Source organism: Somniosus microcephalus, chromosome 13 (assembly GCF_052327205.1).
Source record: "Somniosus microcephalus isolate GS21.2 chromosome 13, FLI_Smic_1.0, whole genome shotgun sequence".
NCBI lineage: Eukaryota > Metazoa > Chordata > Chondrichthyes > Squaliformes > Somniosidae > Somniosus > Somniosus microcephalus.
The window spans coordinates 57,559,278-57,584,076 of record NC_140999.1 but is presented as its reverse complement, the minus strand read 5'-3'; the positions used below and the strand labels follow the sequence as shown (position 1 = coordinate 57,584,076).

At 46.1% G+C, this 24,799-nt stretch overlaps 1 protein-coding gene across 5 annotated transcripts in view; it reads left to right on the top strand.

Moving 5' to 3' along the window:
* The window catches only part of LOC147108343 (procathepsin L-like), an 87,981-nt gene that overhangs the window by 27,435 nt on the left and 35,747 nt on the right, over positions 1–24,799 (top strand). For 3 of the 5 annotated variants that reach the window (XM_086004940.1, XM_086004936.1, XM_086004937.1), the window contains exons 3-5: positions 7,185–7,307; positions 9,126–9,284; positions 9,962–10,186. In XM_086004940.1, coding sequence (XP_085861066.1) covers positions 7,185–7,307; positions 9,126–9,284; positions 9,962–10,186 — 507 coding nt within the window. Of the gene's footprint in view, positions 1–7,184; positions 7,308–8,758; positions 8,988–9,125; positions 9,285–9,961; positions 10,187–24,799 lie in introns of those variants that run through there. The other 2 variants (XM_086004939.1, XM_086004941.1) reach the window with 2 other exon arrangements.

The following is a 24,799-nucleotide window of genomic DNA, read 5'->3' as shown; positions in this document are numbered from 1 at the left end:
CTGCAGCACAAGGTGGACAATTTCCTTTTCGCCTACCGGAATGCGACACATGCAGTCACCAACCAGGCCCCAGCCATGATGTTCTTTAACCGAAGGTTAAGATCTCGCCTGGATTTGCTTAGACCAAACGTACGAAGAGATGTTGAGAGTAAGCAATTCCAGCACATCCATGAGAAGCCAACAAGGAGCTTCAATGTAGGGCAACCAGTCTTGGCCCGCGACTACCGAACAGAAAAATGGCAGCCAGGAACGATATGTGTAAAGTCTGTGGGTTGTTTAGTTAATTAATACACAGACTACCAGAGTAACTTAAAACAGGACTTTACTATTCGAAGTTCAGGGCGAATCTGCCCAATAAATCCTGACACAACACTTATATACTGGTGTGGTCACCGTCGGTATTACAGTATACAGAAGCCAAACAAAGTAGTGCCACGCCTAAAATAGTTCTCTTAAAGGTGAACGGTTACATGCAATAGTTCTCTTAAAGGTAGACGGGTACATACACTACAATCCTCCCTTTTTAGCTTACAACATACTTATTCCCCATTAAACATAACATATAATCAACTTCATGTAAAACAATTCACAGATATAGTCTCTGCGGGAAACAGTTCACAGATTCAGTCTCTGCAGGAACAGTTCACAGATTCAGTCTCTGGTCTTGACTCGGTCCGAACAACATCTTTGTGGTGTAGCCGGTTCACATTTCTAGCGTGACTCATCCAATAGTCTTTCCCTTGGCTTAACAGCTTGAACTTCCGTCCTGCTGAACCAGCAGTGCTGACTTTTACAAACAGCTGGACTGCCTTGGTAATTTTTCCTACTTTCCAGCTGATTTGGCCCCCTTCGTAGGGCCCACGTGCATGATCTGATAGAAGTGATAATGATTTAGATGGTTATCGTCTTCTGCTTCGTCTTTTTCTTTTCTGCTTCTTGGAGACTCTTGGGGCTCCCTTATCTGCTGCCAGCTGTAGCGCCACCATCTCCCTATGTTCCTTAGACTTTAAGTGTTTCATCCTGATTTCTGCACTTTGGGAGTTTTCATTACAAGCTGGGCAGACCAAGTCATCGTAATATTCCGTGTCACTCAACAGGTCATGGTAATATTCGGTGTCGTCCTGAGCTAGTCTAGCGAGAGGGCCTGCTACTTCTTCCTTACCCAACTGGACGTTAGCTGACTGTTGTTCCCTCCCTAGACATCTTTCCTGAAGAGACTTCTTCATGCGTTCATATTCATCCCGCTCTTCCTGGGTTTCCTGCCAATCCTTCACTAATGGCCTCATTTGTGATTTCAATACTTCCCCTTCCATCGGGGATTGATAGATCGGGCTATTCAATCCTTCTACTGGAGCAGCTGTTTCAACATTCTGTCGTTCACATTGACGTGATTCAGCGTACTTTCGGCAGCCCCGTAAAATCTGTGTTGCAACCTCAACTATTCCCCAAACTTTTGAGAGCGCCGAACCCCTTCCCTTTGAAGATTCTGTGTGGAGTTTGCACATTCTCCCCGTGTTTGCGTGGGTTTCCTCCGGGTGCTCCGGTTTCCTCCCACAGTCCAAAGATGTGCGGGTTAGGTTGATTGGCTATGATAAATTGACCCTTAGTGTTAGGGGGATTAAATACGTGGGGTTACGGGGATAGGGTGGGATATGTGTTGGTGTAGGGGTTACGGGGATCGGGTGGGATATGTGTCGGTGCAGGCTCGATGGGCCGAAATGGCCTCTATCTGCACTGTGGGGTTTCTGTGATTTCTGTGATTGAAGCTCGTGTTCAAATGGTTCCCATTGCAGAGTCTTGTCTCTCAGCATATGAAGGAGTTGGCTGACCGTTAACTCTTCCACGGGGACCCTGTGGATCAGAGTCTTCTCCATTTCATCCACCTTTTCCTCCAATGCTTTCACCTTTTTTTCCTCTTGTACTTTGGCTTTAAGCGCTCGGAGAAGTTGCGCCTTGATGCTCTCTAGCTCATGTTCAGGGGCCATTCTTACAGTCTCTGTGTTTCTTACAGTTGCCTTTTCTTTCACTGAAAGAATTCCCAGTTGAATCTGTTCTTCAAGTTGTTGAACCTCGGTCATTGCCGCCTCATATTTGTCTTGGGTTTCCTTCAATATTTTTATGAGTTCTTGGACATCTTGACTTTCATGTTCTGCCATGTCTTTCACCTCTAATTTCTCATCTATGGATGGAACTTCTACCGATGAGTCTGTCTTGGCCTTGAGCTCATCAAGAATTTCCTGCAGCCTTTGGACTTCTTGCTCATGTTCAACCTTTAGTTGCTCATATGCTTCCACTGAACTAGCTTTTCGGAGGTTGCCGAGTTAACCACCTCCAGGATTGTAGCCTGGGCCTGTTCATACTGTTCCTTCAACTTCTCAAACTCTGCTTGTAAGGAGTCGTAGAGAAGAACTGGAATAAAATCCTGGCTTCCTGAAGATTCCTCTTCATTTGCTTCTTTCTGCAAATATTCTAACTCCTGAACAGCATAAGGGAGATGTGATCGGTGATTGGTCACGATGGCTCTATGGTCGCTCTCTGCTTGAGCTAGCTGCTTCTGTTGTCTTTCCAGATTCTCCCATTCGGTGTCATAGAACTTTTTCATTGTTTTCATCTCTTGTACGAGACGGTAACTCAATTGTTCTAATTGTTGTCGTAATTTGAAATAAAGTTGAGTCTGAGCTCGGTGTTCTTCCGTCATGGATATGTCCTTAAACTGAACAGACTCAGAATTCTCTGTCAAACTATGTTGTCGTTGTTCGGTGGAGATCTGTTCTGAAACTTTGTTCTTCTCTGGAGCATAAGCCTTTCTGCATGCCTTCGTTTTTCCAACCTTAGTCGGCAAGTCCATTTTAGCCTTGTCTTTCACATTTGGGTTGGTCTTATCGTCATCCGATTCAGAATCTGAGCTGATTGTCTGCACCGAGTCCTCACTCGTTATGGCTTTTAGATAGTGCCATTCCATGTCTATTTTCTTGATCCACTCCTGTCCTAGAAGTGGTGGTCCTCCCTCAGGTAGTACGTATAAGTTCATTCTTGGGTGTTCTTTACCCCTATCTCTCACCTTGACTCTTATCTTTCCCATGGGGTATACTTTATGCCCTGTGTATGTCTGCAATACAAACTTGTTATCTCTTAAGGGTATATGTGAGAATAGCTGGTGGTAATCCCTTCGATTTATGACTGATAGAGCTGATCCAGTGTCCAACTCCATTTTCACTTGGACTCCAGCTATTTTTAGCATGACCCAGATAGTTTGTAGGTCAGCTTCCTTACTCACATTGTGAATTCTCAGACTACCCAGCTCCTGGCCGTTTGGGTCTGAGTCCGAATTCCGTTCGTCTGAACTCTTCTCAGCCACCTTGTGTACCTTGTTGTACTTTTCCTGTGATGGCTTCCTTTGGTTGTTGGTCCTTTGGTTGTTGGTCTTCTTCCCCGACCGGCATACTTAGCTATGTGACCCAGTTTGCCACATTTCCTACATTCCTGGTTCTTAAACCAGCATTGGTTCTGGTCGTGTGTTGTCTTCCCACAACGATAACATTTTGTTGTTGTCGAGGTAATTTGATCCACACTGAGTGCCGCTGTCTTTAGCTGCATTTCCGCAGTTCCCTTCGCTGCGGCTTCGTGCGATGCTGCAATAAGGACAGCCCTGTCAAGTGTAAGGTCGTTCTCTTCGAGTAGTTGCTTTTGCGTTCCTTCCTTTGCCAATCCGCACACGAACTTGTCTCACAATGCCTCTGTCAGATTCCCTCCAAACTGGCAGTATTTCGCTAGTCTACGCAGTTCGACCAAGTATTCTGCGTTGCTTTCGTCTTTCCGTTGCGTTCTCGCATAGAATTTGAATCGTTCCGCCAACATCAACGGTGTGGGGTTCAAGTGATCCTTCAGAACAGCCACAATATCATCGAAAGTCTGATCCGTCGGTTTAGCTGGTGATAGTAGATGCTTCAAGAGCCCGTATGTCTTCGCGCCCATCGAGTTTAGCAAGGTTATAGCTTTGTCATCTTCTTCTATTTTATTGGCCTCACAATAGATCTCAATGCGTTCCACATACGTGGCCCAGTCTTCTACCTCAGAATTAAAATCGTTGATGTTACCACACTTAGGCATCTTCCTCTCTTCCTGATAAACACCACGAATTATTTCTTTAAAAATTTTTTTTTTTTTTTTCAAGAAGGCGGTTCCCGCGAAAATGGCGGTTTCCTGCGCTTATCTTCTCTCCCCGCCCACTTCAATGGCGGTTTCCCACTTCTGTCTTCTTCCCCGCCTAATGGCGGCTTCCTGCGCTTCTTCCCTGGTGGGAGGGGTACACTTTCCCCACGGGCAACGGCCGCTGGCTTTCAGGTTCACAGCCTGCGCGTCGGCTTCAGTGCTTTCCCTTTTCTCGGCAGGGCAACCGGCGCTGGGTACACCCCGTTGACGGCGAACAGTTTCAGCCGCTGGGCTGGCTCTCGCTCACTTCCCCTTGCTCGGGCTCTGTCTCTCTCCCGCTCGCTCGGCTCTACCGGCGCTGGGTACACCCCGTTGACGGAGAACAATTTCAGCCGCTGGACTGGCTCTCGCTCAGTCTCCCTTGGTCGGCTCTGCCTCTCCCGCTCGCTCGGCTCCCAATCGCGCCTCCCAGCCCTCTCGCAGTCCGGTGCTTCCCTCCCCGGCTGCGGCTGAGTTTATCTCTTCCCGCGCCTACGTTCCCGGTCGCAGCGCTTCGTGGCTTCGGTCGCTGCCCGGCCTTTTTCGTCGGTCGTGGTCTAGCTGTCTCACGACGCCGTTGCGTCCTCCAGCCTGTCTGTACCGTGGCTTCCTTGCTCCACGCTGCCCCAGTCTCAGCGCCTCTGGACCCGACTTCTGTTCGGCTCCTTTCCCCCTCGACCGTGGTCGAGTGCACCGCCCTTATCCTCCGGTTATTCTTTTTACTTTCCCTTACTCACAGTCACCGTGGCCGCCTTGCTTCTCATGCTGATCGGCTCACTCCTCACCGTGGCAGAAGGGACAGTCAGTGCCTGTTGCTGATGGAAGCCTTTGTCTCTAAATTCTTCCTCCTTTCTAGTTCTGTAGCCTCGAGTTTTCTCCCAGCAGAACGACGAGGGCGGTTGCCTCTTCTCGACGCTCGTTAACTGCTTCGGAAGTATTGTTGCCGCAAGGTACGACCGGACTCGTCGCCACTGTAAAGTCTGTGGGTTGTTTAGTTAATTAATACACAGACTACCAGAGTAACTTAAAACAGGACTTTACTATTCGAAGGTCAGGGCGAATCTGCCCAATAAATCCTGACACAACACTTATATACTGGTGTGGTCACCGTCGGTATTACATTATACAGAAGCCAAACAAAGTAGTGCCACACCTAAAATAGTTCTCTTAAAGGTGAACGGTTACATACAATAGTTCTCTTAAAGGTAGACGGGTACATACACTACAATATGCACACGGCAGGGCCCACTAATGTACACAGTGGACGTTGGGGAGAGCATCGTGAGACACCATGCTGACCAGATCCTAGAGTCACAGGAAAAAGTCAACCCCATGCCTCGCCCATACGTACCTGGTGATGAACCCGACGTACAGGTCACATCTACCCCAGAAACAGTAGCATCGGAAGCTGATGAACCAACCGATGACAGGGGGCCAGAATCGCCTCCGCACCAAGAGCAAGACACTCGGGAAAGGCGCTATCCAGAAAGGATCAGGAAGCCTCCACAAAGACTGAATATATAAATAGACTATTTTCAGCTAATGTTGCATGTTAAAAGTGTTAATTGTAATTAGTTTGATATTTAATTGTTAAATGAGTGTTATGGTACTGTTAATCTAAAAGGGGAGGAATTGTAATGTATATACCTTTAAGTGGGGAACTATCTTTTACAGCTCATGTATACTGCAGTACTGGCAGTGACCACACCTGTATATAGCCCTGAGTAGTAATCTGTACAGATCAGTTGCAGTGTGAGCCACGTTGAGTAAACACCTGTTGTACCGTTCTCCGCAGTCTGTGTCTTATACACGGACGTAACAACTAACATCTATTGCTTTCCCACAACAGTGTTGGTTGTGCCACAATAAACTCAAAAGGCATGGTTACTGACGCAAAATCAGCTCAGGTTTTGAAAAGGCCCAGTGTGATTACAAATGTACATAATGTTATATAATGTAGAAGATGCGTCAAAGTGGGCTAAGAGACTGAAGGGTCTGGAAGACTGTATAAACTGCACATTATACCAGAGTATTGCGTCAGCACTGTTCCATGTTTAGAAGAAAGTTTTCTTCTGTATGCCAGCAGTAACAGTAAACGGTAAGCGAGTTGATAAAGAATGTGTTTAAAGTTGGCTACTCCTAGCACATGGAGGTGCTCTTTCCCCATGGTGAGCTCTCAATCTTCAGCCGTGCGATCAGGGGAAGCACAGATCTGAGGTACCGTTCCACTGGAAAGGAAGGGAAATTAGAGAGAGAGACTCTCTCATATGTCCTGTAGTTGACTGAAGACTGACTTTGGCCAAGCACTGAGAGAAGACTAACATTCTTTTTAACGAAGGATTGGGATGTGGTCTGGGAAGACCGAAAAATGGTTTGTGACAGCATTGGGGAGGAGGCTGAAAGTCATAGATTCATAGAACCTTACAACACAGAAGGAGGCCATCCTGCCCATCGTGGCTGTGCTGGTTCTTTGAAAGAACTGTCCCATTAATCCCACTCCGCTGCTCTTTCCCCATAGCCCTGCAATTTTCTCTCCTTCAAGTATTTATCTAGTACCCTTTTGAAAGTTACTATTAAATTTGCTTTCACCACCCTTTCAGGCAGTACATTCCAGATCATCATAACTCCCAACGTAAAAAAATGTCTCCTCATCGCGCCTCTGACTCTTTCGCCAATCACCCTAAATCTGTGTTCTCTGGTTACCGACAGTAAGAGTTTTTCCTTATTTACGCTATCAAAACTCTTCATGATGCTCTATACATATTTAGCACAGTGGTTAACACACTTGTTAATTTTCCATGTACTAATTTCACAAAGTTATTAACATCATATCTTAAACTAACAACTTCAACCACAATCTGAATATCTTTGAGCAGAGAGCTGCCTTGTAATCACTCCTAGCTATCTCGATTCTCTGTGTCGGATCTGTTATTCTGGGCGTGAGTCTTAGTGTGTTATAAAATGATCAATTTTTCTTGTGTTTTTACGTTTAGAATGAAGAAAATTGGAGGAGAATAACATGGGAGAAAAACCTCAAAAAAATTGAACGTCATAACCTGAAGCATTCAATGGGTAAACACACATTTTGCATGGAGATGAATCACTTTGGTGATATGGTGAGTGTCAATCATACAGTGGCTATTTATGTCAGTCTCGCTCTACTTGCAGTGTCAGTTTGGTTTAGCTTGTAGCATTCTTGATACAGAAGATTGTGAGATCAAGCCCCACTCCACAACTGAGGGAGTGCTGCTTTGTGGGAGGTGCTGATTTTCAGGTGAGACATTAAACTGAGACCCATTCACCAGCTAAGGTGAATGTAAACTTTTCAAAGACCAGGAAGGTCTCCCAGTGTCCTGGCCAACATTCTTTCCTCAACCAATACCACCAAAAACAGTGTATCTGGCCATTCATTCATTTGTTGTTTGTGGGATCTTGCTCTGCGCAAACTGGCTGCCACAAATATCTACAAAACAACAATGACTGCCCTTCAAAGTAGCTTATTGGCTGTGAAGTGCTTTGGGATGTCATGAAAAAGTGCTACATAAATACAATCTAAGTTCTTTCTTTACCAGTCAACCAGAATGGCTCTTATCAATCAATCTGAACTATCCCCTAAATTACCCCATTGAGGAATCCAATATGATATTGAATTATGTTAATTGTGAATTTTCAACTAATAAGGTCACAAGATAGATTCAGCCCATCATTCCAGAAAAACAAACCCACCATATTCCCAAAAATCTTGAAGTATCATCTAATTCTGAAATAAAGCAATATCCAAGGTTTACCAGGAGCCTTTAGGCCAAGCATCTAATTCATCACTGAACTAAATAACAGTTACATAATTGACCGAAGATCACAAGTGCATAGCTTGCAGTATGCAAGGTGCAGCGTTCATGATGATAAGCAATGACCTTTGCAAATTGGCTTGTGGACAGTGTTGTGGGCTGATCTGGGGAGTGTTGGAATGCTCTAGAGTGCTTGCTTCCTGAGTCACTGCTATATTTGGATGGTGAAGCATGTCCCTCTTATATGGTTCTAACTTTGAGTATGGAGCGTTTATCACATTTCTTTGTTCATCATGGAATTCTGTAAGCAACCAGTTGCTGTGATTCATGGGTATCAGGAGCATTAAGGATTATAACATAAAACAAAGAGAAGTCCAAAATAATATTTATTAATATCGTTGGTGCAGATGCAAGTTGGAAAGATTGATGTTGAGAAAATAGTTCCTCACAGAAAGGGAGAGAAAATATCAGGTGAATGACTCTGGGTACCTCAGGAGGAGTATTGATGAAAATCTAGAAAGAAAGAAAAGACTTGCATTTCTATAGCGCCTTTCACGAAAGTGCTTTACTTTTGAAGTGGAGTCACTGTTGTAATGTGGGAATGTTGTAATGTAATCTAAAAGATGCCTGCCACTTCATCAGTTTAATGGTAAACACCACAGGACTGGGGCAGAGGAAGGCAGTGGGAGGGGCTCTAACAAGGTGAGATTGAGGGTGAGGTTCAGTGGTAGCACACTCGCCTCTGAGTCAGAAGGCTGTGGATCCAAGCCACACTCCAGAGACTTGAGCACACAATCTAGGCTGACGCAACCAGTGAAGTACTGAAGGAGTGCTGCACAGTCGGAGGTGCCGTTTTTCGGATGAGATGTCAAACCGAGGCCCTGTCTGCCCTCTCAGGTGGACCTAAAGGATCCCATGGCAATATTTCGAAGAAGAGCAGGGGAGTTCTCCCCGGTGTCCTGGCCAATATTTATCCCTCAACCATCATCACTAAAAACAGATTATCTGGTCATTATCACATTGCTGTTTGTGGAACCTTGCTGTATGCAAATTGGCTGCTGTGTTTCCTAAATTACAACAGTGACTATACTTCAAAAGCACTTCATTGGCTGTAAAACCCTAATTTTAATCTTTTATTTTCTTTAGACCAGTGAGGAATTCAACCAACTCATGAATGGATTTGTTCAAAGAAACCCACAGAGCACGGCTCTCAATGGGCCAAGGCTGCATCAGTATGACTTTGTAGAAGTTCCTCAGACCATCGATTGGCGTGGACAAGGATATGTCACTGAAGTGAAGAATCAGGTGAAAAAATACATTCTTAAATAGTTTTTCTGTTCCAACTGAGTTAAGTAAATCACAGCCCAGTCTCACTGTTAGACTATTTGAGGAGTGCTCATTGTTTTTCTGTCAGAGATGTTTGTCAAAGATTCAGTGAAGAAAATCACATAATCAAAACATACTAAAGAATAATTTGGGGCATGATGGTGGATTATTTATTAATATTTCAACCTACTCCGCTAAAAGATTGACACATTCCTCAACTGAAGGAAAACACTGCTGCCATTCACATATGTTGCTGTCCCATTGAAAATGCTATTTTAAATTATACTGCTGTATAGCAGCAGATTTAAGTTACAGTTTCAGACAGGAGAAGACCATTGGCCAACCTATCTACAGTATTCCCTTGGTGCATTTCCAATAACCCTGAACACAAATGTTGACAAGAACCTGTCTAGTTCCTTCTTAAAACCCATAACAGTCTCTTCTTGATCCATCACCGATTGTGTCAGTAATCATATCACATAACTACCACCATAGTAACAGTTGAGGAAAATTTCTTGAAATAATGATTTTTTTATTGTGGTGAATGACACGTCACACATCATTGAATCACACTGACATTGAATCACAGATTATATTGATCTCTAACTCAGAGAAACAGAGAGTGACTTTATTCACCTTAATTGCTGCATTACCAGGGTCACTGTGGCTCCTGCTGGGCGTTTAGTGCGACTGGGTCACTAGAGGGTCAGATCTTCAGGAAGTCAGGTCAACTCATCTCGCTGAGTGAACAGAATCTCGTTGACTGTTCCCGACACCAGGGCAACAAGGGGTGTCACGGTGGACGAGTAGAAGAAGCCTTTAAGTATATACAGCACAATGGTGGAATAGACACCGAGACTTCCTACCCCTATACTGGAATGGTAAGAGTTTCTTATTTTGGAGAAGGACAAAACTCACCATTTTCTACATTTGTATCCAAATAAAAGACTATATTAGTTTCGTGGTATTATAAGGAAGTTATTACATCTGACAAAAATACGGATATTTATTTTCTTTCCAAATCTCTTTCCTGTTTTAAAAGTTCTCACTATGGTTACCCTCTGTCTCCTGCTTTTAAGCCAATACCTTAGGAACATAGGAACAGGAGTAGGCCATTTAGCATCTCGAGCTTGTTCCGCCATTCAGTGAGATCATGGCTGATCTGCGATCTAACTCCATATACCGCCTTTGCCCCATATCCTTTAATACCTTTGGTTAACAAAAATCTATCAATCTCAGATTTAAAAATTAACAATTGATCTAGCATCAATTGCAGTTTGCGGAAGAGAGTTCCAAACTTCTACCACCCTTTGTTTGTAGAAGTGTTTCCTAATTTCACTCCTGAAAGGTCTGGCTCTAATTTTTAGACTATGCCCCCTAGTCCTAGATTCCCCAACCAGCAAAATTAGTTTCTCTCTATCTACCCTATCTGTTCCCTTTAATATCTTGAAAACTTCAATCAGATCACCCCTTAAACTTCTAAATTCTAGGGAATGCAACCCTAATTTGTGTAATCTCTCCTCGTAATTTAACCCTTGGTGTCCAGGTATCATTCTAGTAAACCTACACTGCACTCCCTCCAAGGCCAATATATCCTTCCTAAGGTGTGGTGCCCAGAACTGCTCACAGTACTCTAGGTGTAGTCTAACCAGAGTTTTGTATAGCTGCAGCATAACTTCTACCCGCTTGTATGCTAGTCCTCTAGATATAAAGGCTAGCATTCCACTAGTCTTTTTGATTATTTTCTGAACCTGGTCATGACATTTTAATGATCTATGTACCTGGACCCCCAAGTCTGTTTTGACCCCCACTCTTTTTAGCTTTTCACCATTTAGAAAGTACCCTGCTCTATCTTTTTTAGGTCCAAAGTGGATGACCTCACATTTGCCTACACTGAAATTCATTTGCCACAGTGTTGCCCATTCATTTAATCTCTCAATATCCCTTTGTAATTTTATGCTTTCATCTACACTATCTACAATGCCGCTTATCTTTGTGTCATCAGCAAATTTGGATATGTGGCTCTCTATCCCATCATCTAAGTTGTTAACAAATACTGTGAATAGTTGAGACCCCAACACAGATCCCTGTGGGACACCACTAGTCACATCATATTTTGCTCTTTTCCAGTACCTCATTACAACTCCTATTAGCCACTGATGTGGAATCTTCCTGATAATCAAAGTAGATCAGATCAATTATCCTACCCTTATGCACTATATCAGCTCACCAGTAGATTGGGAGTGGTGGTGGGGGGGGGGGGCGGAACTTATTACATATCAATGTTAGCAAATGCTCCTGTCACAAGTGTAGTTGCCTGATAGTTGCAACAGAACCATAGACGTTTACAGCATAAAAAAGGGAATTTCATCCATATCTGCACCAGTTCTTTGCTAGTGCAATTCAAAACTAATCCCACTGCCTTGCTCGCTCTTCACGGTCCTGTCTCTCCCACTGCTTCAAATATTTATCCGCTTTTCCATTACAAAATGCAATGGTGTTTCCCTCAACTAATTCCAGTGGCAAAGCACTCAGTGCTCCAACATTTCTCCTAACCTCTCTCCACACTCTCAGTGACAATCTAATAATTGATGATTCCCCAACTGGAGAAAATAGTCTTTCTCTATTCACCCCATCAAACCCTTTGTAATTTAAACACTCTGTTACATCCTCACTGTGATGAAATATGTCATTCATCAGACTCTGTATTTAACTACATATATTGTATTGCCTGCTCCTGTGTTTTACCTTGTATTGTATATAGTGCACCGCCCCCTTTCTCCCCATTGGGTGTGTCGGCTCCGCCCATACCTGGCCCTACTTAAGACAAGCCCAGGCTTGTCTTGCAGCAGAACAGCAGAATGCTAGGTGAAGACACAGGCATCTTTCTTTGCTAATAAAAGCCTAGTTTTATCCAGTTAACTTTGAGCCTTGAAGTTATTGAGGCGCATCAATTTTATTAGCAAACTTTCAACGATGGATCAACTTTTGAAACCGGAACGCTTGGATTTGGACCCGCATGCTTCGGATGCATCGGCACGGTTTGGACACTGGTTCCAGTGCTTGGAATTTTTTATGGCCAACTCCGAAGCCGTCACAGCCTCGAGAGCCACCGGAGATGTGAAACTCGGGATCCTGCAGAATCGGGTAAGCCACCGGGTTTTTCCACTCATCCAAGACGCCGCCACCTACCTGGATGCCTGCAACATTCTAAAGGTCCACTATCAGCGGCCTACCAACAAGGTGTACGCCAGGCATCTGCTTGCTACCTGCACACAGCGACCCGGAGAGTCGCTAGAGGACTTTCTAGTCACCCTAAAAGTGCTTGGCAAAGACTGCAAATGCAAAGACGTGAAAGCCACGGTATACACAGACGAGCTTATTCGGGATGCCTTTATCGCAGGCCTTAGCTCTAATTAAATCCGGCAGAGACTGCTAGAGAAAACGGGCCTAGACCTGACACAGACTGTGGACACAGCGCGATCGCTGTTGTGGCTCAGAAGAACTCTGACGCCTACTCTTCAGGCCGCGCGGCCCACGCCGCCTCGTACGCACCAAGGGCGCCGCCATGTTGGAAGACATCTTCCCCGCCCGATAGCCCAACACCGTCGGGGCCCTGCTCTCCCCCCAGAAGCCCTACGACCGCCGCGACGCATCGGGGCCCCAAATGCTACGTCTGCGGGCAGCCGAAGCACACCAGGAACCTGTGCCCGGCGAAAGGCACCACCTGCTGTAAGTGCGGTAAGAAGGGGCACTTTGGGAAGGTGTGCAGAGGGAACCCCGCAGGCAAACCCGCCACCGCCGCGTGCGCGCCGTGGGAGCGGCCATCTTGGACGCCATCTTGTCCGACCTCGTGGGGTCCGCCATCTCGCGAGCAGACATCGTGGATGCCATCTTACCCGGCCTCATGTGGCCCACCATCTTGTCCCGATCAGGGCCCTACAGTGGCGTCGATCACAGTGGACCAGTCCAGACCGCACCCACTATCCAAATCGATGGTGGACATCGAGGTAAACGGGTGCAAGGTTAAATGTTTAATTGACAGCGGGAGCACGGAGAGCTTCATTCACCCTGGTCTGGTACAACGACTCTCTCTAACTATAGTCCCTACTCAGGGCACGATCTCTATGGCCGACAAAACCCAGATAGCGACTATTGCGGGTCACTGCGCGGTACGATTGTCCGTTAAAGGCACTGTATATAATAATTTTAAACTGTTAATTATGAAGGATTTATGTGTGAGCGTGATCTTGGGCCTGGATTTTCAGTGCCACCACCAAAGCATCACGCTCAATTTCGGTGGGACCCAGCCGCCCCTCACAGTGTGCGGTCTGGCTACCCTGAAGGTAAAGCCGCCTTCGCTATTCGCGAACCTTACCCCTAACTGCCGGCCAATAGCGACCAAAAGCAGGAGGTACAGCTGGGAGGACAGGCGGTTTATCGCGACCGAGGTAGACAGGCTCCTGAGGGAGCACATTATTGAACGCAGCAACAGCCCGTGGCGCGCCCAAGTGGTGGTGGTGAGGGGTAGCAAGAAGAAGCGGATGGTGATTGACTATAGTCAAACAGTCAACATCTATACCCAACTAGACGCCTACCCGCTACCCCGCATATCCGAGATGGTGAACCAAATTGCCCAATACCGGGTGTTCTCCACTATCGACGTCAAGTCAGCGTACCACCAGCTCCCTATCAGACCAGAGGACCGTTCGTACACCGCCTTCGAGGCAAACGGACGCCTCTACCAGTTCCTCAGAGTCCCCTTTGGGGTGACGAATGGGGTCTCGGTCTTTCAGAGGGAGATGGACCGCATGGTCGATGACCACCACTTGCAGGCAACCTTCCCCTATCTCGACAACGTCACCATCTACGGCCACAACCAACAGGACCACGACTCAAACCTCGCGAGGTTTCTGAAAACCGCACAAAAACTCAACCTCACTTACAACGAGGACAAGTGCGTTTTCAACACCACGCGCCTCTGCATACTAGGCAGCGTGGTGGAGAATGGGGAAATCGGACCAGACCCCGACCGATTGCGCCCCCTACGGGAGCTGTCCCTGCCCAACACTCCCAAAGCCCTGAAAAGGTGCCTGGGGTTATTCTCGTATTATGCCCAATGGGTCCCTAACTACTCCGATAAAGCCCACCCCCTCTTGAAAGCATCCTCTTTCCCGCTCTCTGCTGAGGCCCATGCTGCCTTCAAAAGCATTAAGCAGGATATTGAGCGGGCCACGCTACAGGCAGTGGACGAGAACACTCCCTTTCAAGTGGAAAGTGATGCGTCTGACTTTGCCTTGGCGGCCACCCTCAACCAGGCGGGGCGGCCCGTAGCTTTCTTCTCGAGGATCCTCCAGGGGCCCGAGATCAGACACTCCTCCGTGGAAAAGGAGGCCCAAGCCATCGTGGAGGCAGTGCGCCACTGGCGGCACTACCTAGCCGGCAAACGCTTCACCCTACTTACCGACCAGCGGTATTCTTTCATCACCCCCGGAAGAACACCAGCCAATGGTGCCCCCACCACCTACTCCTTCAACAACCCCAGTGGCGCCCCCGGCAGAGACCCAGGAGGTCACCTGGGACACCCAGCCGGCACCCGCGGCACCGCAACCGTTACGTCGGTCACAGAGGACCATCACACCCCCGGACAGACTAAATCTGTAGAAGGGGTGAATGTGATGAAATATGTCATTCATCAGACTCTGTATTTAACTACATATATTGTATTGCCTGCTCCTGTGTTTTACCTTGTATTGTATATAGTGCACCGCCCCCTTTCTCCCCATTGGGTGTGTCAGCTCCGCCCATACCTGGCCCTACTTAAGACAAGCCCAGGCTTGTCTTGCAGCAGAACAGCAGAATGCTAGGTGAAGACACAGGCATCTTTCTTTGCTAATAAAAGCCTAGTTTTATCCAGTTAACTTTGAGCCTTGAAGTTATTGAGGCGCATCACTCACTTAGCATCTTCTGCTCCAGTTACTCCCAACAGGTAAAACATTTTTTTTATTATTCGTTCATGAGATGTGTGTGTCGCTGGCAAAGCCAGCTTTTATTGCCCAACCCTAGTTGCCCTTGAGAAGGTGGTGGTTAGTCGCCTTCTTGAACCGCCGCAGTCCGTGTGGTGAAGGTACGCCCACAGTGCTGTTAGGGAGGGAGTTCCAGGATTTTGACCCAGCGACAATGAAGGATCGGCAATACATTTCCACGTCAGGGTGGTGTGTGACTTGGAGGGATAACTTGGAGGTGGTGGTGTTTCCATGCGCCTGCTGCCCTTGTCCTTCTAGGTGGTAGAGGTCGCGGGTTTGGGAGGTGCTGCCGAAGAAGCCTTGGCAAGTTGCTGCAGTGCATCTTGTAGATGGTACACACTGCAGCCACGGTACGCCGGTGGTGGAGGGAGTGAATGTTTAAGGTGGTGGATGGGGTGCCTGTAACCTCTTCTTAGAGCTGACCTTGTTTGGACATACTCTGAGTTCTGGGTAGGCAGCTGTGGACACGACATTCCACATTCAGAGTGACACTGAAAATAATTCACAACACTTCTTTTCCCAGTTTTCACCCCTCATCACCCCAAAGGCACTGATTCACCATGAGGTATCATTAAATCAGGTAGTAGAGTACAGTTGTGTCTCTTCTTCTTCTTAGGCAGTCCCTCGGAACCGAGGATGACTTGTTTCCACATTAAAAATGAGTTCGCAGGTGACTGATTAGTCCAATGCGGGACCTACAGTCTCTGTCACAGGTGGGGCAGACTGTGGTTGAAGGGGTGGGGTGGTTGGGGTGCTTGGGTTGACATGCGCTGCCTGTGCTTGGCTTTCGCTTGCTCCCGGCGAAGAGACTCGAGGTGTTCAGCGCCTTCCCAGATGCTTCTCCTCCACTTTGTGCGGTCTTGGGCCAGGGATTCCCAGGTGTCGGTGGGAATGTTACACTTTTGGAAGGAGGCTTTGAGGGTGTCCTTGAAGCGTTTCCTCTGCCCACCTGGGGCTCTCTTGCCATGCCGGAGCTCAGAGTAAAGCGCTTGTTTTGGGAGTCTCGTATCGGGCATGCGGACAATGTGACCCGACCATCAGAGCTGATTGAGCATGGTCAGAGCTTCGATGCTGGGGATGTTGGCCTGAGCAAGAACACTGACGTTGGTACGCCTATCCTGCCAATGGATTTGCAGGATCTTGCGGAGGTAGCATTGGTGGTACCTCTCCAGTGCTTTGAGGTGCCTGCTGTACATGGTCCATGTCTCTGAGGCATACAGCAGGGCGGGTATCACTGCTGCCCTGTAGACCATGAGCTTAGTGCCGGGTTTGAGGTCCTGGTCTTCAAACACTCTCTTCCTCAGGCGACCGAAACTGCACTGGCACACTGAAGGCGGTGTTGGACTTCGTCGTCGACGTCTGCCCTTGTTAACAGTAGGCTCCCAAGGTATGGAAAGTGGTCCACGTTGTCCAAGGCCTTGTCGTGGATTTTGATAATCGGGGAACAGCACTGTGTGGCAGGGGTAGGTTGGTAGAGGACCTTTGTCTTACAGTTGTTTAGTGTAAGGTCCATGCTCTCGTACGCTTTGGTGAAGGTGTTGACAATGGTTTGGAGTTCGACCTCCGAGTGAGCGCAGATGCAAGCATCGTCTGCATACTGTAATTCGACGACAGAGGATGGGACGCCCTTGGATCTGGACTGGAGGCGACGGAGGTTGAACAGTTTCCCGTTTGTTCTCTAAATTAGCTCCACTCCAGCGGGGAGGTTACTGAGGCTGAGATGGAGCATTGCAGCAAGGAAGATCGAGAAGAGCGTTGGTGCGATGACACAGCCTTGCTGGACCCCGATTTGTACGTGAATTGGGTCTGTGGTGGAACCGTTGGTCAGGATCATGGCTTGCATGTCGTCATGAAGCAGGCGGAGGATAGTGACAAACTTTTGAGGGCAGCCGAATTTGAAGAGGACACTCCATAATCCCTCACGGTTGACAGTGTCAAAGGCCTTTGTGAGATCAAAGAAGGCCATGTACAGTGGTTGGTGCTGTTCCCTGCATTTCTCTTGTAATTGACGTGCGGTGAAGATCATGTCCATTGTGCCCCTTAGTGGGCGGAATCCGCATTGCGACTCTGGGAGGAGCTCTTTGGCCACTGGGAGAAGGCGATTGAGGAGGATTCTTGCGATGACTTTTCCTGTGGCAGATAGCAGGGAAAATCCTCTGTAATTACTGCAATCGGACTTGTCACCTTTCTTGAAGATGGTCACAATTACGGAATCTCTGAGATCCCCTGGCATGCTCTCCTCCTTCCAGATAAGAGAAATGAGTTCATAAATTAGCACCAGTAGTGCTTCTCCGCCATGCTTTAGTGCCTCGGCGGGGATTCCATCTGCTCCTGGGGCCTTGTTCTTCAGTTGTCGGATGGCCTTTTCACCCTCATGCCGGGCTGGTGTTGTGCTGAGATGGTGGCGGGTAGCATGCTGTGGAATGGAGTTGAGGACACTTGTGTCGAAGACAGAGCCGTGGTTAAGGCGATCTTCGAAGTGCTCCTTCCAGTGGGCACTGACTGCTTCCCTGTCCTTGAGGAGTGCCTCTCCATTCTTGGCCCGCAGTGGGGAAGGGCCTTGGGTGCTTGGGTCGTAGATGGTCTTGACTGCGCTAAAGAATCCACGCATGTCGTGGTTGTCGGCTAGTTGCTGGATCTCCTACGCTTTCTCCACCCACCATCTGTTCTTTAGGTCGCGAGTTTTTTGTTGGACCTCGGCCTTCAGGCTTCTGTAGAGCTGCTTTCTTGCTCTCGAGTTGTGTTGCTGTTTCCAGATCAGAAATGTCTTGCGCTTGCGGCTTATTAGCTCCTGGATCTCCTGGTCATTCTCGTCGAACCAGTCTTGGTGTTTCCTGGTCGAGTGACCGAGCGCCTCTTCACAGGTGCTGATTATGGAGGCCTTGAGTGCAGACCAGACGCTGTGGGCACTCTGTGTCTCTGCATCACTGGGAGTCGTCAGGTTGTTTGTGAGGCGCAGGCTGAATAGGGCTTTCTTAGCGGGGTCTTCCACAGTAGTGTAGTGGTTCAGTTACTGGACTTGTAATTCCAAGGATTTGGACTAACAATCCAGGGAATTGGAGTTCAAATTCCACCAGGTAATTTGAGAATTTGAATCCATTTTTTTTTTAATCTGGAAATAAAAATTTAGCAACAATAAAAGGGACCATGAAGCTGTTGGATTGTTGTAAAAACCCATTTGGTTCACTAATGACCTTCAGGGAAGGAAACCTGACGTCCTTACCCAGACTGGCCTGTATGTGACTCCAGTCCCACACCAGTGTGATTGACTCTTAACTGCTCCCTGAAGTTACATAGAATTACATGGAATATACAGCACAGAAACAGGCTAGTCAGCCTAACCAGTCCGTGCCAGCGTTTATACTCCACTCGAGCCTCCTCCCATCCTTCCTCACCTAACTCTATCAGCATAACTCTCTATTCCCTTTTCCCTCATCTGCTTATCTAGCCTCCACTTAAAAGTTATAGTATTTGCCTCAACCATTCCCTGTGGTAGCGAGTTCCACATTCTCACCACCCTCTGGGTAAAGAAGTTTTTTCTGAATTCCCTATTTGATTTCTTAGTGACTATCTTATATTGATGGCCTCTAGTTTTACTCTTCCCCACAAGTGGAAACACTCTCTCTCTGTCTACTCTATCAAAACATAGAAACATAGAAACATAGAAAATAGGAGCAGGAGTAGGCCATTCGGCCCCTCGAGCCTGCTCCGCCATTCAATGAGATCATGGCTGATCATCCAAATTCAGTACCCTGTTCCTGCCTTCTCTCCATATCCCTTGGTCCCTTTAGCCTTAAGAAATATATCCAACTCCTTCTTGAATATATTTAATGAATTGGCCTCTACTGCCTTCTTTGGTAGAGAATTCCACAGGTTCACCACTCTCTGGGTGAAGAAATTCCTCCTCATCTCTGTCCTAAATGGCTTACCCCTTATCCTTAGACTGTGACACCTGGTTCTGGACTCCCCGACCATCGGGAACATCCTTCCACCATCTAGTCTGTCTAGTCCTGTTAGAATGTTATAAGTTTCAATGAGATCCCCTCTCATTCTTCTAAACTCCAGCGAGTACAAGCCCAATCAACCCAATCTATCCTCATACGTCATTCCTGCCATCCCAGGTATCAGCCTGGTGAATCTTCGCTGCACTCCTTCCATGGCAAGAACATCCTTCCTCAGATAAGGTGACCAAAACTGCACACAATACTCAAGATGTGGTCTCACCAAGGCACTGTACAACTGCAGCAAGACATCCTTGTTCCTGTGCTCAAACCCTCTTGCTACAAAGGCCAACATACCATTTGCCTTCTTAACCACCTGCTGCACCTACATGCTTACTTTCAGCGACTGGTGCACAAGGATGCCCAGGTCTCGTTGCACTTCCCCTTCTCCCAATCTATTGTCATTCAGATAATAATCTGCCTTCCTGCTTTTGACACCAAGGTGGATAACCTCGCATTTATCCACGTTATATTGCATCTGCCATGCTTCTGCCCAATCATCCAACCTGTCCAAATCATCCTGGAGTTTCTCGGCATCCTCCTCACAGCACACACGCCCACCCAGCTTTGTGTCGTCTGCAAACTTGGAGATATTACATCTAGTTCCCTTGTCCAGATCATTAATATATGTTGTGAATCGCTGGGGTCCAAGGACCGATCCCTGCAGTACCCCACTAGTCAGGAACGTGTCAGGAAGGGACAGAATGTATAAAGATAAAGGTAAAGTAGTAAAAGGGGTAAAAGCAGGAATAAATTGTCACAACACATATTTAAAAGTTCTTTATCTGAATGCACGCAGCATTCGTAACAAAATAGACGAGTTGACGGTACAAATAACTACACATGGTTATGACCTGGTGGCCATTACAGAAACATGGCTGCAAGGTGACCATGACTGGGAACTAAACATACAGGGGTATTTGACAATTAGGAAGGACAGACAGGAAGGAAAGGGAGGTGGGGTTGCTATGTTAATCAAGGATGGAATCACTGCAATAGTCAGAAATGATATTGGGTCAAAGAATCAGGATAGTGAAACAGTTTGGGTGGAGGTAAGGAATAATAAGGGGAAAAAGTCACTAGTGTGTGTAGTCTATAGGCCTCCTAACAGTTGCAACTCTGTTGGTCGGAGTATAAATCAGGAAATAGTTGGGGCTTGTAATAAGGGGACAGCTATAATCATGGGGGATTTTAACTTTCATATTGACTGGACAAATCAAATTGGGCATGGCAGCCTTGAGGAAGAGTTCATAGACTGCATTAGGGATGGGTTCCTTGAGCAGTATGTAACTGAACCAACCGGGGGCAGGCAATCTTAGATCTGGTCCTGTGTAATGAGACAGGATTAATAAAAAATGTCCTAGTAAAGGATCCCCTTGGAATGAGTGACCATAACATGGTTGAATTCCAAATTCAGTTGGAGGGTGAGAGAGTTGGATCTCAAACCAGCATACTGAGCTTAAATAAAGGAGACTATGAAGGTATGAGAGTAAAATTGACTAAAGTGGACGGGGAAAATAGATTAAAGTGTAGGACGGTACAAGAGCAGTGGTCTACATTCAAGGAGATATTTCACAACTTTCAAGAAAAAAATATTCCACTGGGGAAAAAGGGGAGTACAAGAAAAGATAGCCATCCGTGGCTTAGTAAAGTAATAAAGGAAAGTATCCAACTGAAAACAAGGGCATATAAAGTAGTCAAATCTAGTGGGAGGATAGAAGATTGGGAAGCATTTAAAAGCCAGCAAAGAATAACTAAAAGATTAATTAAGAAAGGGAAGATAGATTATGAAAGTAAACTGGCAAAAAATATAAAAACGGATAACAAAAGTTTCTACAGTTATATAAAAAGAAAAAGGGTGGCTAAAGTGAACGTTGGTCCCTTAGAGGATGAGACCGGGAAATTAGTGGTGGGGAACATGGAGATGGCAAAAACGCTGAACAAATATTTTGTATCAGTCTTTACAGTAGAGGACACTAAAAATATCCCAACACTGGACAAACAGGGGGCTATGGGGGGGGGGGGAGGAGCTAAACACGATTAAAATCACTAAGGAGGTGGTACTCGGTAAAATAATGGGACTTAAGGCGAATAAATCCCCCGGACCTGATGGCTTACATCCTAGGGTCTTAAGAGAAGTAGCGGTAGGGATTGTGGATGCATTGGTGATTATTTTCCAAACTCCCTGGACTCAAGAAAGGTCCCGGCAGATTGGAAAACTGCTAATGTAACGCCCTTATTTAAGAAGGGAAGTAGACAAAAAGCTGGAAACTATAGACCAGTTAGCCTAACATCTGTGGTTGGTAAAATGTTGGAGTCCATTATTAAGGAAACAGAGCATTTGGATAAACATAATTTAATAGGACAGAGTCAGCATGGTTTTATGAAGGGGAAGTCATGTTTGACAAATTTGCTCGAATTCTTTGAGGACGTAACATACAGGGTGGATAAAGGGGAACCAGTGGATGTAGTGTATTTGGACTTCCAAAAGGCATTTGACAAGGTGCCACACAAAAGATTACTGATCAAGATAAAAAATCACGGGATTGGGGGGTAATATACTGGCATGGGTGGAAGATTGGCTATCCAATAGAAAACAAAGAGTTGGGATAAATGGTTCATTCTCGGGTTGGCAATCAGTAACTAGTGGTGTTCCGCAGGGGTCGGTGCTGGGACCCCAACTCTTTACAATCTATATTAATGATTTGGAGGAAGGGACCGAGCGCAACATATCCAAGTTTGCCGACAATACAAAGATGGGAGGGAAAGCAGTGAGTGAGGACATAAAAAACCTGCAAAGGGACATAGACAGGCAAAGTGAGTGGGCAGAGATTTGGCAGATGGAATATGATATTGGAAAGTGTGAGGTTATGCACTTTGGCAGAAAAAATCAAAGAGCAAGTTATTATCTAAATGGAGAGAAACTGCAAAGTGCTACAGTACAAAGGGATCTGGGGGTCCTGGTGCATGAAACACAAAGTTAGTATGCAAGTGCAGCAGGTGATCAGGAAGGCCAATGGAATCTTGGCTTTTATTGCAAGGGGGATGGAGTATAAAAACAGAGAAGTCTTGCTGCAGTTATACAGGGTATTGATGAGGCCACACCTGGAATACTGCGTGCAGTTTTGGTTTCCATATTTAAGAAAAGATATACTTGCTCTCGAGGCGGTTCAGAGAAGGTTCACTCAGTTGATTTCGGAGATGAGGGGATTGACGTACGAGGAAAGGTTGAGTAGGTTGGGCCTCTACTCATTGGAGTTCAGAAGAATGAGAGGCGATCTTATCGAAACATATAAGATTGTGAGGGGGATTGATCGGGTGGATGCGGTGAGGATGCTTCCACTGATGGGACAGACTAGAACTAGGGGGCATAATCTTAGAATAAGGGGCTGCCCTTTCAAAACTGAGATGAGAAGAAACGTCTTTACTCAGAGGGTAGTTAATCTATGGAATTTGCTACCCCAGAGAGCTGTGGAAGCTGCAACATTAAATAGATTTAAAACGGAGATAGACAGTTTCTTAGCAGATAAGGGAATTAGGGGTTACGGGGAGAGGGCAGGTTCGAATCAGCCATGATCCTATTGAATGGCAGAGCAGGCCCGAGGGGCCGTATGGCCTACTCCTGCTCCTACTTCTTATGTTCTTATGTTCTTATGTCACTGCCTGCCACTCGGAAAAAGAGCCGTTTATTCCAACTCTTTACTTTCTGTCTGCCAACCAGTTCTCTATCCAAGTCAATACCTTGCCCCCAATCCCATGTGCCTTAATTTTACACGCTAATCTCTTATGCGGGACCTTATCAAAAGCCTTTTGAACATCCAAATACACCACATCCACTGGTTCTCCCTTATCTATTTTACCAGTTACATCCTCTAAAAATTCCAGTAGATTAGTCAAGCACGATTGATCTTTTGTACATCCATGTTGACTTTGTCCGATCCGGTCACTTTTCTCCAAGTGCTCTGCTATTACATCCTTTATAATGGACTCTAGCATTTTCCCCACTGCCGATGTCAGGCTTACCGGTCTGTAATTCCCCGTTTTCTCTCAACCACCCTTTCTGAACAGTGGGGTAACATTAGCTACCTGCCAATCCATGGGTACTGTTCCAGAGTCAATCGAATTTTGGAAGATGACCAGCAATGCATCTACTATTTCTAGGGTCACTTCCTTAAGTACCCTAGGATGTAGATTATCAGGCCCTGGGGATTTAGCGGCCCTCAATCCCATCCATTTCCCTAACACCATTTCCCTACAAATACTGATTTCTATCAGTTCCTCCCTTTCATTAGACCCTATGTTCCCCGACATCTTTGGGGGGTTATTTGTGTCCTCCTTTGTGAAGACAGAACCAAAGTATGTATTTAATTGGTCAGCCATTTCTTTGTTCCCCATTATAAATTCCCCTGATTCTGACTGCAAGGGACCTACACTTTACTTCACCAATCTTTTTCTCTTCACATATCTATAAAAGCTTTTACAGTCAGTTTTAATGTTCCCTGCAAGCTTACTCTCATACTCTATTTTCCCCTTCTTAATTAATCCCTTTGTTGAATCCTAAACAGCTCCCAATCCTCAGGTTTACTGCTTTTTCTGGCCAAATATATGCCCTCTCCTTGGATCTTATGCTATCCCTAATTTCCCTTGTTAGCCACGGTTGAGTCACCTTTTTTGTCTTATTTTTATGCCAAACTGGGATGAACAAATTCTGTCATTCATCCATGCGATCTTTGAATGTTTGCCATTGCCCGTCCACCGTCAACCCTTTGAGTGACATCCCCAATCAATCCTACCCAACTCGCACCTCATACCATCGTAGTCTCCTTTATTTAAATTCAGGACCCTAGTCTCTGAGTCAACTATTTCACTCTCCATCTTCATGAAGAATTCTATCATATTATGATCGCTCTGACCCAAGGGGCCTCGCACAACAAGATTGTTAATTAATCCTTTTCTCATTACATAATACCCAGTCTAAGATGGCCTGATCTCTAGTTGGTTCCTCAACATATTGGTCCAGGAAACCATCCTATATACACTCCAGGAATTCCTCCACAGAATTGTTACTAATTTGGTTAGCCCAATCTATATGTAGATTAAAGTCACCCATGATAACTGCTGTGCCCTTATTGCACGCTTCTCTAATTTCCCATTTAATGCCATCCCCGACCTCCGCATTACTGTTTGGAGGTCTATATACCACTCCCACTAACGTTTTCTGCCCCTTGGTATTTCTCAGTTCTACCCATACAGATTCCACATCATCAGAGCTAATATCCTTCCTTTCAATTGTGTTAATCCCCTCTTTAACTAACAATGCTACCCCACCTCCTTTTCCTTTTTGCCTATCTTTCCTGAATATTGAAAACCTTTCATAATTTTAAAAATCTCTATTAGGTCACCCTTCAGCCTTCTCTTTTCAAGAGAAAAGAGACCTAGGCTGTTCATCCTTTCATGATAGGTATAA